The sequence below is a fragment of the Nuphar pumila genome, chromosome 17 (genome assembly GCF_984573655.1).
Source record: "Nuphar pumila chromosome 17, dmNupPumi1.hap1.1, whole genome shotgun sequence".
NCBI classification, from domain to species: domain Eukaryota; kingdom Viridiplantae; phylum Streptophyta; class Magnoliopsida; order Nymphaeales; family Nymphaeaceae; genus Nuphar; species Nuphar pumila.
The window spans coordinates 83,098,189-83,114,450 of NC_143265.1; the positions used below are offsets into that span (position 1 = coordinate 83,098,189).

Genomic DNA, 16,262 nt, shown 5'->3' on the forward strand with positions numbered 1-16,262 from the left:
GTGGACCCAGTAAAGAAGATTTCAAGTGGGTCCCCCGCTCCTCCAAAGTCGGCAGGGCATTATGGAACCGTTCCAAATAACTGACAGTCAAAGATAGAGATAAACAGGAAAGGTGGTGGGTGACGCCATGCACCGTTTTTTTTTTCTTTTTAGTTACAGAAAAACCCAAGGCCTGAGAACGGGTAGATCAATGATCGACCCCAGAGGAGGAAACTATGTGGCTAGGACCCTCGCCCTCAGGGCTATGCTGGGGCGTCCATTTATGCAGGACAGTGACACCCACAGGATTGAACCCTTTAACCACATAGCCACGTCCACTTTCCTTCTGGGGTCATGAGGCCAATCCCCCATGGAGCATGAGGCCATGTACTAGACATATTAATCTGCCTTTAAACAAGTGCGAGCACCCCAAGATATGCCTATTTCCGCCCACTTTCCTTCTGTCACAAAGGTTGCTCAATTTCAAATCCTTACAAGGATAAACCCATATCAAGCAAAAGCTGGGCAAGTTCATGAACTCCCATTGTTTTTACTTCCAATTTCACTTGTTTTCTATTAGGACCAGGCTTGATATATCCATTGAAAAATGACCAAGATCACGAACTCCCGACATTTATAAATTCCAAGTGCACTAAAGAAAACCAGAATCTCAACGCTGAACTACATTCTGCTCTTGGGTGCTCATCAGACCACCATATATGTCTTGTATTCTTGATGATTGTTCTGTAAGATTAAGGTGCGAATGCCGACATCCAGCATAGGCCCTGAGGGTGAGGGTACTCTTAGCCTTAGAGTTTTAGGCCTGAGCCAGCGTGATTAATTAGGTCTTCAATCCCAGATTCAGTTTTCTCGAGTAATAAATGGAGAAAAAAGGTAAAGGTGCCAATGGAAGTAAATCAAGGGTCGTTTTCTCTCTCTACCCATGGCCTGAACAAGTCAAAAGAAAAATAATGACATCCTTTTTCTTGAAGCAAAAGTTGAGGTAAAACTTGATTGCACCAATAAACGGCAACTCAACTTTTTGTAGTGGTGGGGAAAAAGGAGTTAGCAATTGATTAATTGTAAGTTCATTTTGGGCATGGCCGACCACACTATGCCTTGCTTATTGATTGGCCGGCTCCACCTTCCTTCTTTTTGCTTTTTTTAGCACAGACATTGAACCCAGAAGATGGGACCTCTATAACGTCTGAGTTTCTTCCCTACAAGAAAAAAAAAACCTTTACTGGCGCGTTACTCTGGCGCGCCCGTAGAGGGCTTATTTTTACCGGCGATAAACTACTTGGCGGTAAATTAGTTCCAGTAAAGTTCTATTTATTGTAGTGCTTTCATCACCATCGTTTTCGTGAACCATTTCCTCTGCGGATGGTGGAGCCCTCTAACCGGAGATGGACTGCTTCTAGACATCTGAACAGGAGAGGGCTGCAACCCTTTGTATACGTGAACGACATCAATCCATATCCCAGCAAAAGGATATTACTGCTCTCCGAAGACAACGATTGGGGAATCCAATGGAGACAAGCAGAAAACGCTAATAGGGATTTCTTATTCAATATCAGACAATGCCTCTCAAAATGGAGATTCTAGAAACCAGAAGAAAGCTACCAAGAGATAAACCAAGACTTCCTCCTTCGTCTCTCAAGAATGTTGAAAGACTGCGTTGACGCGGTCCAAGAGTGGTTGCAATTGACTGTGGAGTCCAAACTTCGGAGAGATTTCCATATTTTTGTCACCCAAGATTCACAGGACACCGATTGGATCAGGGTTTTGTCTCGCAAAGAAAAACATATCAAGTCTCTCCTTCGAAAAACCAAGAAGGTTCGGGCTAGGCAAGGTGACTGGTGGTGCGAAAGATGCACCAAATTAAATTTTAAAAGAACAAATTGGTGTTTTTTTTGATCTCTGAGTAGAGAGCGCAACAAACCAAACCTCACTGTAGAGGAAGAGGTGACTGGGTCCACAACAGCAAAAGCTATTCCAAGTTGTCAAAATCTGAACTTCAGACGGGTAGGTTGAACACATCTCCCACAGGGAATCATCAGAGACCTCAACTGATAGACTCATCAACATCGGAAAAAATGCTTGGTACCTATTTTCCGGCACCAATTCTGCTAGAAACCACCTCACGGCGTCTCCCGGATTCCGGAAGCGGAACCGTCGCCCAAACCGGCCCCCCATCGCAGCCGCCATACACCTCTCAGAGGCAGTTCTTGGGTGGGCGGATGACGACTCCCCCAGTTCCCAAGAAGCCCATTTAACGACCCCCAAGTCCCAATCCCATCCCTCCCAATGATACCTAACGGACCACCTAATGAACTCGCTTTCCCCATGGTCAAGGTATTCATGTCCATTATGTATGCTTTAACCATGTCACCTCGTCAGTGCCTTTTCATCTCTCTTTATCTCCTCTTGCTCCAAAAGACGGAGTCTTAGCCTCTCTCTCTCATGCCGCCTGTTAGTGGGTCCTCCATTCAATTTCCCACCAACTCCATCTTTTCTACCGCTCCTGATTTCCACGAGTCTTCGGCCCTCCATCTTGAACCGTTACAACCAGCAACTTTTGCCCCACCTAACTCAACTTCCATTCTCACTGTCCATCCCAAGCCCTCCGAAGCAGGTTATATGTTCCCTCTCAAAGACGACCACATCACCTGTTCGGGGTCCCAATGAGTGCCACATATGTAAGCATGTGCACCTTGTATCCCCATGTTTGTCAGCATAAGTTAGCATCGAAGTTCGGTGCGGTTGCAAAGACTTAAGTACCATTTCCTCCATTGGTGCCATAAAACAATGATTCTAGAAAAAGAGCGATTGCAAAGACTTAAGTATCCCGAAGATGGTTATTTAAGACCCAGTTTCTGCACTGCAGGATTATCTGATAAAGGATTCTCCCCTGAAGAAGGTCATGAACATCAACCCTCTCTCTCTCCCTTTTCTTTCTACCTCTGTGCACATCCAACAGACGATCCTACACTGCTCCATCAAGCATCGACTGACCTACACACTGACTGTAGCACTTAATGAATTATGGAGCCTGATTCAGAGTTTTTGCCCTTACAGGAGGGGGGTCCGGGGGCTCCCCCCGGCGTGGGTCCCTATTTTTTTGAGCCTTGTATAAATTCTTTCTTTTCTTTCTCTCTTGTAACTGTCGAAAAAGAGCAATAAAGTGTTTTGTTTGATCGTGACACTCATATGTTTTTTTTTTGTTGTTTCTTGCTCGAGGTTTTCGTAACACCCTTTTTTGCGATTTTTTGTTTTTTTTCGCTATGTGATTTTCTTAAATCGCTACTCGATATAGCGATTTATGAAAATCGCATAGCGATTTGCCATTTATTTTATTTTTTTCTACACGATTTTCATAAATCGCTAATCGATTTTGCGATTTGTCATTTTTTTTACGCTACGCGATTTTCGTAAATCGCTACTGTGTGTAAATCGTAAATCACGATGTCGGACACCGCCCCCTTGAGCATGATCTTCGTCGTGATCTGGTTGTAGTCGCCAGTCAACCCGATGGCAGTCTTGAGGTCCGTGATGGGGAAGCCGGAGAGGAACATACCATTCTCGATGTTGGCGGGAAGGTGGGTCCTGTCAGAGAGCACGATGACATAGGTCGAGATGAGGACCTCGCTATGCCAGAACCCGACGAATGCCCACCAAGACTTGAGGGTGTGAACGCCCGTGTTGAGCAACGTCAGGGTGGCCTAGAAGACATAGCCCTGATCAGAAGTATTGGAGACATAAGGGTAGACCGATTGTACTTTGAAATACTCTGTTGTAGGTGTACTGGAGGAAGATTCTGTTGTAGGTGTCCCTCGAAGGCGACAGAGGGGCCGCCGCAGTCGGTTGCTCGCTGGATGAGAGCAGCATTTCGGCCATGGCTAGCAGAAAGAGGACGACGATCACCATCAGATAGTCGGCTCTTTGCCTCCCTTAATTTCTTCTCTCTCTCTCTCTCTCTCTCTCTCTCTCTCTCTCTCTCGAGAGAGAGAGAGAGAGAGAGAGAGAGAGAGAGAGAGAGAGAGAGGGGTTTTACAGTGTTTCACGAAGAAGGAAGGAAGAAGAAGATGACAACGGAAAGTTTAAACGAAAAAGAAAAAGAGTGTTTCATGTTTGTTTCGTTGTTTGGACTTTGAAGAGTTAACATCATTCTCGACTTTCTTGATGGAGGATATTTTAGTCTTTTTTTCGAACTGTCGTTTTTCTTTTTTTGAATAGAGGTCATTTTTGTCATTTTTTTGAACCATCGTTTCATGGCAAGAATATCAAGAAAGGGTACTTAAGTCTTTGCAATCGCACCAGACTTCGATGCTAAGTGATGCCAACACACTGGAATACGAGCCCCATGTGTTTACATATGTGGTGCTCATTGAGACCCTTGAACACGCATTGTAGCAAAGAGTCCATCTTCGGGGGAGAACACACACCACCCTCTCCAAGCCCTCCCCCCACCACTCGCCCTGCCCCTTCCTTGTCCTCAAACCCACAATATGATGGGGACCACCATAGGTATAACCGTTAAAGAGGCCTACAATTCCCTTCAAAATGACCAACGTGAACAACATATTCTTTGTCTCCAAAACCCTCTGCAATAGGGCCTTCCCCCCACTCAAGCACTTCAAAAAAACTCCCTGTTTGTCAAAGCTGAAGCGTGAAATCAAGAATCTTGCGATTTTTTATCGTGCAGACACTGTTGTACCGCTCTTGGCCTCTTCCCATGGAACTTATAGAGGGTCGCGTAGACAAACATCAAAATCAAAATGAAAATAGGGTCGTGGAATGTTAGGGGACTGAACTATAAGAATCGACAAATTTACCTTGGAAACTGCCAAAAAAATCTAAAATTGGATATTCTCGCCGTGGATATTCAGGGAATATATATATATATTCCCTGAATATCCACAGCGAAGGCCTAATGATGCTCCAGTTAAAAGGATGGAGAAAAAAAAATATATTAGTTAAAAGAGGTCGGGGTAGGCCTAGAAAGGCTTGGATGAAAATGATAGGAAAGGATATGAAGGCTTTGAACCTCACCGAGGACATGGCATTGGATAGAAATGATTGGAGGAGAAGGATTCATGTGGAAGACCCAGAATGATTTTCTTTGTTGGTTCATATCGCCGACCCCAATTGTTTTGGGACGAAGGCGTAGTTGTTGTATATATATATAACCACAAATCTCATTGAAATTTACTGTTGTTTAGTCACCCAAATATTCTAGATAACAGGTCCAAAATTCAAACACCCACGACAAATACATCAATCCATCTAAAGAAACATGGGCACCTTAGTTTTGGTACCAAGATTAGGCATCAAACACAATCTTTAGCAATATACGAATTTTTATTTTCATTTATTCTGTAAACCATGTATGGAATAGAACCCCAAATCTACGGCGACAAAACTCCTGTCCACACAAGAAGTCGTCCCTGTGGATTCCCTCCATTGTATTGAATTTAATCAGCAGAAAGACAAGTAGATAATGCAGAAAATCGTTAAGACGCAATTCGTTGTAGCTGGAGAGAGAAGGGGCCCTCTCTGCCCCCCTTGCAAAATCTTGACCATATCCCCCAAGGACGTGTGAAACCGAGTAGGACGTGGGGAGCGGTTCACGGCTTGTCTCTTTCCTGTTCCCGGCAAAACAAATCCCATTTTATTCTTATCAACATTGTCCTCTACTAACAATCTCCTCTTGTATAAATCACCACCGAATGAACCGAAGAGAGAGCAGGCAATACACCACCACCCCTCTCTCGAAATGACTCGTGTGCTTATCCTTTCGTCCATCCTTTGCATCGTCATCTTGCAAGGCTGCCATGTAGCAGATTCACAGATCCTCTTTCAGGTAAAGAATCAAATTTAATCTGGCATCATCTCTCTACGTGTTCGCATGCTAGAGTTTCACTTGCCATTTTTTTTTTTTACTTTGTTCTGCTCATTACAGGGTTTTAATTGGGAGTCGTGGAAGAACACACAAGGATGGTACAGAGTATTGAAGAACCTGGTGCCACAATTGGCTGCAGCCGGTGTTACACACGTATGGCTGCCACCACCATCTCAGTCTGTCTCTCCCGAAGGTACTAACTCGGTACCAACTATTTTAGTAAAAAATTTATAACTACTACTCAGTAATAAACTGGGGATATGGAAGAGAGCAAACCAACCCCAAGTTTTTTCTTTTCTCGATGAATCAACAAGTGTGATTCATATCTTTAGCTAGAAAGAGGATTATGGTGCTTGGCCCAAACAAGTGAATCAAAACTTAGCTTGGGATTTTGAACTGATGTCTCCAGGCTCTTAGCAACCCCGAAGCTACAGATTTGTGCGGTTTTGCTTATATCAATTGAGGCGGTCTGTTACCGTACACGACTTTCTCATTTTTGTCCTGGATTATCGCAAAATTTTTCCTGCTTTCAGGCGAAGTACATTGAAAGGGCAAGTGGCATGCTTTCACTTTCATCTTCTGAGGAAAGAACAAAAACGACCAACTGCGTCTGCTTTAGTCGTCTTCTAGCTCTTTTTAAGTGTGCATGTGTTCTTTTTTTTTTTTTTTGAACTTTGAAGGAAAGTGTGTACTGTGTATGGATGAGTGGGATTGGTCATAAGATTGTCGTCCCGGCTAATTGGGTCCCTTCCAAGCTTTTCTACTATATCCTTCGAAATCCACATAACAAACTTTTGATCGTTTATCTGTACGCTTCTCGTCAAGGTTACATGCCGGGCAGACTCTACGACCTAAACGTATCGAAGTACGGGAACCAGGCCGACCTGAAGGACCTGATCAACACACTGCACGCCTCCAACATCAAGGCTGTAGCTGATATCGTGATCAACCACCGAACTGCGGAGAGGAAGGACTCAAGGGGGATATGGTGCATCTTCGAGGGAGGCACGCCCGACGACCGCCTCGACTGGGGTCCCTGGGCGATATGCCGAACCGACACCCAGTATTCCGATGGCACCGGCCACGATGACACCGGCGAGGACTTCGGGGCTGCGCCAGACATCGACCACCTCAACGACCGGGTGCAGAGGGAGCTCACGGACTGGCTCAACTGGCTCAAGACCGAGATCGGCTTCGACGGCTGGCGCCTCGACTTCGCCAAGGGATACTCTGCGGCGATTGCAAAGGGGTACCTCGACCGGACCTCGCCGGGTTTCGCCGTCGCCGAGATATGGGGCACCATGAAGTATGGCCAAGATGGTAAGCCGTTCTACAACCAGGACGCTCACCGGCAGGAGCTCGCCAACTGGGTGAATGGCGTCGGCGGGGCGTCCGGAGCATTCGACTTCACCACCAAAGGCATACTTCAGGCGGCGGTGGAGGGTGAGCTGTGGAGAATGATTGATCCCCAGGGAAAGGCTCCCGGCTTCATCGGTTGGATGCCGGAAAAAGCCATCACTTTTGTCGACAACCATGACACCGGATCCACCCAGAAATACTGGCCCTTCCCTTCGGACAAAGTCACGCTGGGCTATGCATACATCCTCACTCATCCAGGAGTTCCTTCCATTGTAAGCACTAAATCTCACACCTTTATTCCTTATAGTCCTGGCTTTGGCGAGGGTTCCTCGTCATTATAATTAAGCTAGCTTTGTCTAAACTACGTGGGGTCGGCTTCTTACTAGTCTTATTTCTTCATTCCCGTTCATCAAAAAATCAATTAAATATAATTTGATTAATTTGTTGGTGGTATTGCAGTTTTACGATCATTTCTTCGATTGGGGTCTGGGAAAGGAGATCAGCGCATTGGCAGCCATCAGAGTGAGGAACGGGATCCATCCCAACAGCACGTTGAGGATAATCAAGGTGGAGGCCGACCTCTACCTGGCGGCCATCGACGAGAAGATCATCACCAAGATCGGGCCCAGGAACGACGTGTCGGGTCTCATTCCGCCCCAGTACAAAGTGGTGGCATCAGGCTCCGACTACGCCGTCTGGGAGAAAATGTAGTCGAGAAATTGTTACACGATAAAACGGTGTAATAAGTTCATTCTTCTCCGATTATTATTATTATTATTATTATCTGAAAGAGATTATTATATGAAATAAATAAATAAAATTTCTTTTTTCATTCTTACAAATGCCAAGTGTAACCAGTGGCTTGTCTTCTTTTGGTTTCCTGTTGGTTAAGTCGGAAATCAGCATCTCGTTCTTGTTTTATCAAGATAAGTGGAAACCGCGGCTTTCAAAAGAGAATAATGCTCGTTGTCCGTTGGAGATATGGATTGTTTTGAGTTCATTTGACATCACATACTTTTGGGAATCGCTCGATCCAATCACTGCTTTCCACATCTCTTCCACCTCCTGCAAGATCACTGAACCACGCCCAGCTTTCCAACATTTACGGTAACGAAATGTTGTGTCACGTAAATAGCCAAATTCAAAAGAAGTGAAGCCTATCCAATCATTAATGTGAACATTTTGACTGTTTTTTTAAACTTAGAGTGCACGTTTTCAGCCTGCCGTACTTACAGCCACTGTCCTGACTGCGTAAAACTCCGTGAGCTTACGCCTTGCACGTTTGAAATAAAAAAATTGCTTATGAGGAGTTTTCATGTGAATTTTTTCTGTATGAAAAATAGTCTTGTTGAGAAGGCATGAGAAAATCAGGTTAAAAAATGTTATATTAGGGTGAGGGCTGCCTTGGATACTGAAAATTTTTATAGGAAAATTTTCATTTCCCATCAAGATTAGGGCAAAACATGAAAGTTTTCTTTTCAAAAATCTCCTATTGTTTGAAACCAGTGGAAAAGTTTGCCACTTTTTCTTACCCATTTGTTTTCCTACCATTTTTGTCGATTCCAAACATGACTTTATTGGTTTCTTTGTAAAAACAAGCCTTTCTAGTCTGTTGTCTCCTATAAATTAAATACAATAAAACAAAAAAATAAGTTTTTTTTTAAATAATCCCTAGCTACCTAGTGGATGATACCAAAAGCATTCTTCGATCCCTAATTTGATTTTGTAAAATATTTTTCACATATCAAAATATTAGGACAAAGTCGACACTCAGTACAAACGAGTCAACCCTTGACATGCAGGAGTCGAACCCCAGCTCTTAGGGGTCGACCCTCAGATCCTTGACAACCACCAACTCGGGTTTCCTCTTTCAAAACTTAAAAATCTAAGGGGTTCAAGCACTCAACTTAATTGAAAATCAACCCCAACACTCTAAGAGGTGTTTCAAAACGACCCAACACAGTTTTTCCTGATTTTCATGGATTAAACACATCCTAAGCATGTTATATCCAGAATCTATGTAATTTAAGCATGAATGTTCTCAAATCATATTGTTATTTCGAAATCTAAACATAATTCAACATATTTCATGCATATAAATCCGTCTATGTGTTACATGCTCCTTAGTGATTGGTGAAGGGATGATAGACAAGCCCAAATCACAATTTTCAAACTCTCAAAACCCATATTCAATGTCATCCAAGCATGGTTCTTCTATCTCAACACACAATTCCTACTTACATGATGCATGCAAAACATGTATGGGAGTACTAGATCATACCTCTTTACGCAAGAAATCCAAGATAAATATGAGAAGACTTCCTCAAAACCAACACCTAGACACGATCCTACGTTCACAAATCACACTCCTCCTAATCAGTTACTCCACCACAGCGAAAAAGCTCTTCTACTGGCCGAACTCTACCCAAGACCGCCCTCTTCTAAGAGAGAAAGAGAAAAGAGGTGAGGAAGGTGAGGGTAAGAGATAGAAGGGATGTGAGGGAGGGGGGAGTAACACGCATTAGGGGGAGAGAGGGACGGTTAAGAGCAAATAACCCCATTAAGGCGATGATTAGGGGTTGTTAACATGGCCAAATAAGGGATAAGGTGGAAGTCACATGGCAACATCCAAAAATTGGGTAAAATGCCCCTAAAAGCAAACTCAATGCCAAACATAACCTTTTCATACCAAAAATGACCTTAGTGACAACCAAAATAACAAGTCTGCCATTCTACTGAAATAAGGTTTTTTCAACAATACCAAGCATATCTCCATGCCAAAATCCTCCATAGTCTTTCTCCAAAATATTGAACATGTCTCTTGCCCCGAAAAGCCATTAACTTCCTAAAAAATAATGACTATGTCCTCAAATCGCAATGGGTTTGATCCAAACCAAATTTTGACCAGTTTAAGATTCAAATTTTATGATAACTCAATATTTATCAATATTAAACACCAATCCCAATGCAAAGGCTCATACTTAATTAAATAATCACAAAAATAAAGAGTCCAAAAATATGGAGCATTACACGCCCTCCCCTACAGTGATTTTCCATTATCCATCTCCACCATCCATCTCAACACTACCACCCACCTCCCAATAATGGCAGCCGAGAAGCTTCCATCATGTGACGTGTAGTCACCTTAAGAATGGTTTTGTCATAATTAGCAAAAAAGATGGCCTTAAGAATAGTTTTGTCATAATTAACAAAAAAGATCGTTGATTTTGGAAAATGGGATGGGAGAAGAATGGTTTTAGGTTTGCCTTATAAAGGAGGGGAGGATTATGGAAAAGAACTCAAAAGTAAATTGGTTCCAGGCCAGGCATGACTTTTGGTACAAGAAGTTTGGGCGTTCATTCATTCACCTTATCTTTCTTTGAAAAAATAAAATGCAAAATTCTGTCCTTGTATCTCCTTAAGGGTTTTTATTGTTTTATTTTTTTTTTGAGGTTCAAATGAGCTAGATCGAGCTCGGGTTGTGCTCAGTGAATCTATCAGCAAGACTAGCACATTTGACTCGCTTAATCGGTCCTGGGTCCAAGGTCCAGTGAAGATTGGAACGAGGCTGGTCCTATCATGCAGCCCGTTTCACATTCAGTCGGATGCGTCTCATTGCCCAAATACAGCCCGATTTCATTTTGGTTCTAGCGGTGGCCGTAAGCACCAATAACCATACGTCCGCAGCCGACCTAAAGCCTGTATCACCCCGGCTCAAAAGTCTACCCTTTTTTATATAAGGGCTGAGTGGTACATGAAAGGATTGAATCAGATTCCTATTAACCCAAAAAAAACTCATTGCGATTTGTATTATTATCTGCATTGTGAAATGAATCTTATACAATAGATTTACCCTTATTAAGATGTGAGTAGGTTTTGCTTGTCATATATTGCAGATTGTCCAATATAGTTCTATGCTGTTAGATTAGATTCTCATATGTGAAAACACATAAATAAGTAACCCCTCGTTATGCATACAACAAGGCGCCACCTTAAAATTAACAAGAAGGGTGCATAAACGTTTTTCTGAGGAAAAGCCAGCTATCCAGTGGCGGAGCCAGGGGTGGGCATGGGTGGGCGGTCGCCCACCCCAGAATTAGAAACCGAGTTGAAATATGATACGACTCGGGTCTTCTTCTTCATTCCCCACGATTTGGAGGTTGCATTCTTTCCTTGCGAATGCTTGTCGAAGAAGATCAGAGCAAAGTCGTGCAGGAGTGGAGATCACGCCTCCCTGCGATACTGTAACACCCCGATCTGGAACCTCAAGAGTTCGAGTTCAGTTGGTATTACTTCCTAGAGGGAAGAGTGTAAAGCTTACACAGAGAAAACGTGGCTAAAAAAAACTTTTTATTTTATTACCATAATCAACTTTTTCTTACAATGTTCATCATTCATAACGAAAGAAAAGCAATTACATTATTCTCAATGACAAGGAAAGTAAAAATACCAATGCTCTGCTGAAGACGGAAAAAACTGCTCACAAGTGCTTGATCTAATGCCTGGAACCTACAGTTGTAATTAAACAAAAATGGGGGTGAGTCTACAACCCAGTAAAAAATAATTACAAGTAAATAAACAAACAATTTACAACTGTAGTGGGCTCTAAGCCTCTAGTCTTAATTTAGTTCTCGATACACCACACATGTTTGTATATTTTAATTACTCTCATTATCATTCTCAAATATTATCTCTCTCTCAACTATCACTAGGCTGACTATACCGATAATAGTCATCTATGGGCGTAGCAACCCTGTAGAACACCTCAATAATACATGCTGGCCAGACAATGAACCATACACTCCCAGTGGTCACCGGACCACCAGGCACTGCAATGAACCACCACGGGGACCCCACCGGTAGCTAGCCGGGAGGTCAAGCTCTCAATCTCGGCATGGTTCATGCTACATCCTAAACATGATAGTCATCAACTATCTAGGGTCCTCCAGAGTCCCAAACCAGTGTGAGTGAAATCCTAAGTCATAACTAAGTTCACACATTGAACAATATTCTCACATTTATAATTCATTTGTTCTTTCACGAGTGGTGACATGACTAATCACAATAATCTCATACTTAATCTCAAGATGACGTTAGGACTCACACCGCTCCCTCATAACACACAATGATATAGTGTCTCTACATCATTAAATCATCGGCGGCCCACTCTCCATGATGGCTGCACTCTAGTCGAGAACCGGGTAGCTCTTGCCACAGGTCGCCACTTCCGGGATTTAAGGGGTCCTGCATGTTGAACTCTAAATATTCATTCATATCACCTGAATGAACTAATGAGACTCTAATCTAAACTTAATCTCAATGCATGATATTAATGATTAATTTAACATGCAATCACAAACACAATCGCTTTCTATCATGCATGACATATCAAAACTAACATGCATATCACCATAAACATGTATATAAAATAACTCATAATGTCAAGCATGGAATTGATGCATGTACTCAAAGCTATCATGCTAATCACATAACATCTATAGTACTACGATAACAAGCAACGTGAAAAAGGGTTTATTCACATCTAAAGTTACTTATAATATCCCTTACCTCAACTGCGAACACTGTGCTCTCTCCAAAATCGAGCCTCACGAAGCTCTAACAATGTGATCTGGTTACATAAATAAACATATTTAGTTTAATTCACGAAACCTCTTACCAAATTATCAAAATACCCTTCCTGAATCTTACTCAAGAAACCACAGTTTCTGCATTACTATATTGACTAAAGTTCATAGACCAATGGATTCCCCTCTTCAATACGAATCCAACGCACCAAATCTCACTCGATTCTGAGTTCGGAGTGCGAAGATATGTCCATTTTACTGAAATGAATCTCAATTATTCAAATGAATATCTTGATACATTTCGGATTTCAGGGCAATTCGAGACTATCTTATGATCCAATTCTGATCTGCATCCAAACCCTGTCTATTTAGATTCAGATTCATTACATAACTGGATCCAAAATTGATTGACTGGATCTGAATCAAATCCATTGTATTCGGACTGGATCCAGAACATATTGACTGGATCTGGACCTGTTTGACTGGATCCTGAACAACCTGATTGGGTCCAGATCTGCCTGACTGGATTCAGGATAATTTAACTAGGTCCAGACCTGTCTGACAGGGTCTAGATCCGAGACTGATCCAGTCAGATCTAGACCCGGTTAATCTGGATCTAAGACAGATCTAGATTGAACTGGGTCTAGACTGAAACCCAGATCCAAACCCGACTGGTTCGGTTCAGACCTTGGTTCAACCGGATCAGTTCAGACCCGATTTGGTCTGAACCGGTTCGACCCGAACCAGAAATAATCAACCCGGTTTGGCTTGAACCGGTTCGACCCAAACCGGTTTGGCTTGAATCGGTTCGACCCGAACCGGTTCGATCTGAACCAGTTCACCCAAAACACCTGACCCGATTCGGTCTGGGTGCGACCCGGACCGACCCGGTTCGGTCTACGTCGCACCCATGCCAAACCAAACTTTTTTTTTTTGAGAACTCAGTCTGGGCGCGACCCAGACCGGTGGGCTCGGTCTGGGTCGCACCCAGACCAACCCGGTTCGATCCGGGTGCCCGGACCGAACCGGTCCCCCGATAAATAGGGCAGAAGGGGCTGTGCCCCTTCCGATCTCAGGTGCAGAGGGTCGGCCCCTGCCGACCCTCTCTCTGCACCCACCTGCCTGGGTCGGCCTCGGGGACCGGCCAACTGTGTCGGCCGGTCGCCGGGGCCGGCCGTCGGAGTCGGCCGCCATAGGGGTTGGCCGACCCCCCTCTCTCTTTCTATGTTGATTTTTTTTTTCATTACCTGCAACTCGCCGGCAGCAATGGCTGCTGTCCCCTTCCCCCCCCTTTTTGCTCCCACCAGGAAAGAAGAACGAAGAAGAAGATGGGGAGTTCGGACTTACCTCACTGCCACTGTTGCTGCCGCCGGTAAGCACCCTTCTCTCTCTCTCTCTCTCCCTTTTTCTCTTTGTGTCTCCCTCTGCCGCTCGTTGCAATGCGGTGGAGGGAGGCTGCGTGAGGGCTTTTATAGCCCTCACGCAGGGTGAGGATAACCCTCAACCTCGCGGATTTTGGGGGGTGAGGTTTATCCTCACCCCCTCCCGTTACGCGGTTTCCCCTTTGGGGGAAATCGCAGTTTTTTTTTTTTTTTATAAAGCTTATCTCCTCTGGCGACTTTGCCGGAGGGGGTTTTACAGATACAGAGTTGCTCTGCCTCGATGTTGTGGCGAGGACCGTCCCCTCCGAGAGAGAGTTGAGGAGGCACCTCAGTTGGAAGACCTTCGACTTGCTGCTGGATCACCACCGAGGAGGTGGCTCAACTACCGAAACAGGCTTTCAATCTCGATGTATGATCTTCACCATCATGGAAGCTTCGTGCCACTATGCCACCGACAGAGGTCGATGATCACCACCCGAAGTCTGCCCACCCAACAAAAAACTTGTGGCTCCGCCACTGCAGCTATCAAGATTTATTTTTCAAACCTAGAGCTGGGTTAAGTACAATACTCATATTTACACATCTATAAGTAAAGTTACTTATCTTGTTCCCATGACTGCTGCTTTAATATCCAATTATCCATTGTGGCTGTATTTGGATTTTGATTCGTAAATGAAGGCTACAGACCTAGCTGAGTCATCATTGGTTCGATCATTGATAGCTGGGTCTGTCTTTGCCCAGCTTTAGAACGTTGATTTTCCTAATCCAACGCTGGATGCCTAGCTAATTCCTGCATGCTTGCTCTCTACACAAGCTTGACTGGTGTGACCAAGGATGTGGGCCCAAAAATAACCAACCCATTTCCAAATTAAACCGACTTTCAGAACTTAGTGGTATAGGCTTTATGCCTTTTGCTATGAGACGGTTCTTATCTTCATGCAATTAATGTCGTCGTCACTAACAAGATTTTTTAAAACAGCTGGCAATAAGGGACAATTTTCACCGTAATTCTGTTGATAAATATGGAGAGCTCTTGGTTAGTTACATACATTCTTATCCTACAGAACAGAACAAAAGACCAAGCGTTATTACTGCAGCTGGTTTCCTAAGTCCAGAAAATTCTTACCATTTTCTCTTGCCATTAGTTGTAGACTTTTTTTTTTGCTGATGAAAGAAGCTTCACCGAGAATCAGGTCACTTAATGAGCCCGCCAAGGTCGGGGCTGAGGACACGATAATTCAACGCAAGAAGCCAAAGCTGTTGGGTTGTAATATGTGCAGAGAGCAAAAGTTTTTTTTTTCACAGGAGAACGGACTCTGTTGATTAGTTCCTTGACACGTAATTAAGGTTGGTAATCCATTAACTGACTCAGACCCCGGAAGCAAAATCCAAATCAAAGGCTTTGAGAGCTGAGGCCCCACCTCCTTTTTAGCCTTTATCCAAATGGGACGTGGGAAAACCGACATTGGGCCTAGCTAGCTCTTCTAGGTTCAAGAAAATCCGTTTCCTCACTTATCAACTATATCTTCTTTATGACCACAGCAATAAATTCGCTTTGAGTTATAAAAAGCCCTGAGGAGGGGGCAATTAGGAGTGCACCCAAAACTCTGTCAAGGAGCATTTCTTATAATACCAAATATGGCTCCCCACAACCGGAGACCTTTTGCTCACTTTCCTTTTGCCTCCTCTTCCTTCTCATTCCTTATTTGGTCCACTTTTCTGCCCCAGTATTTTGAAATATTGTGAATTTAATGTTATATTTTAAGTGTCATATGAACCTCAAATTATAAGTTGTCTTTAAATAAAAAACTGGATTTGGCACAAAAGGAAGTTCGGTGCCTTCCATGCAAACCAAACCTGGTTTGAATGTAATAACCTGGTCAATGCTCAAAACCAAGTTTTCAACCTGGTTTTGGGTGTCATCCAAACGCCCCCCACAAATAAATATATATAAGCTCATACGAAAGGGCTTCAGCGCTTAGACGTGGTTGATGCCAACACTCAAGTCTTTCTCTGGTTCTTTGGCCATTTGCCCTTTTAATTGAAGTCAATCAA

General features: G+C 43.6%; 1 protein-coding gene across 1 annotated transcript; it reads left to right on the plus strand.

The window, feature by feature from the left end:
* The first annotated feature begins 5,740 nt into the window (after window positions 1-5,740).
* LOC149812537 (alpha-amylase isozyme 3B-like) lies at window positions 5,741-8,082 on the plus strand. Its single transcript, XM_089993296.1, has 4 exons — window positions 5,741-5,842; window positions 5,942-6,074; window positions 6,707-7,512; window positions 7,700-8,082. Exons 1-4 carry the CDS (start codon window positions 5,756-5,758, stop codon window positions 7,949-7,951), a joined length of 1,278 nt encoding a protein of 425 aa, XP_089849422.1. The 5' UTR covers window positions 5,741-5,755; the 3' UTR covers window positions 7,952-8,082.
* Window positions 8,083-16,262: the final 8,180 nt, after the last annotated feature.

Coding starts and splice junctions, on each gene's coding strand:
- LOC149812537 (XM_089993296.1), top strand. CDS start 5,756: ATGACTCGTGTGCTTATCCTTTCGTCCATCCTTTGCATCGTCATCTTG. Junction 5,843..5,941: donor ATTCACAGATCCTCTTTCAG/GTAAAGAATCAA, acceptor TGCTCATTACAG/GGTTTTAATTGGGAGTCGTG. Junction 6,075..6,706: donor TCAGTCTGTCTCTCCCGAAG/GTACTAACTCGG, acceptor CTTCTCGTCAAG/GTTACATGCCGGGCAGACTC.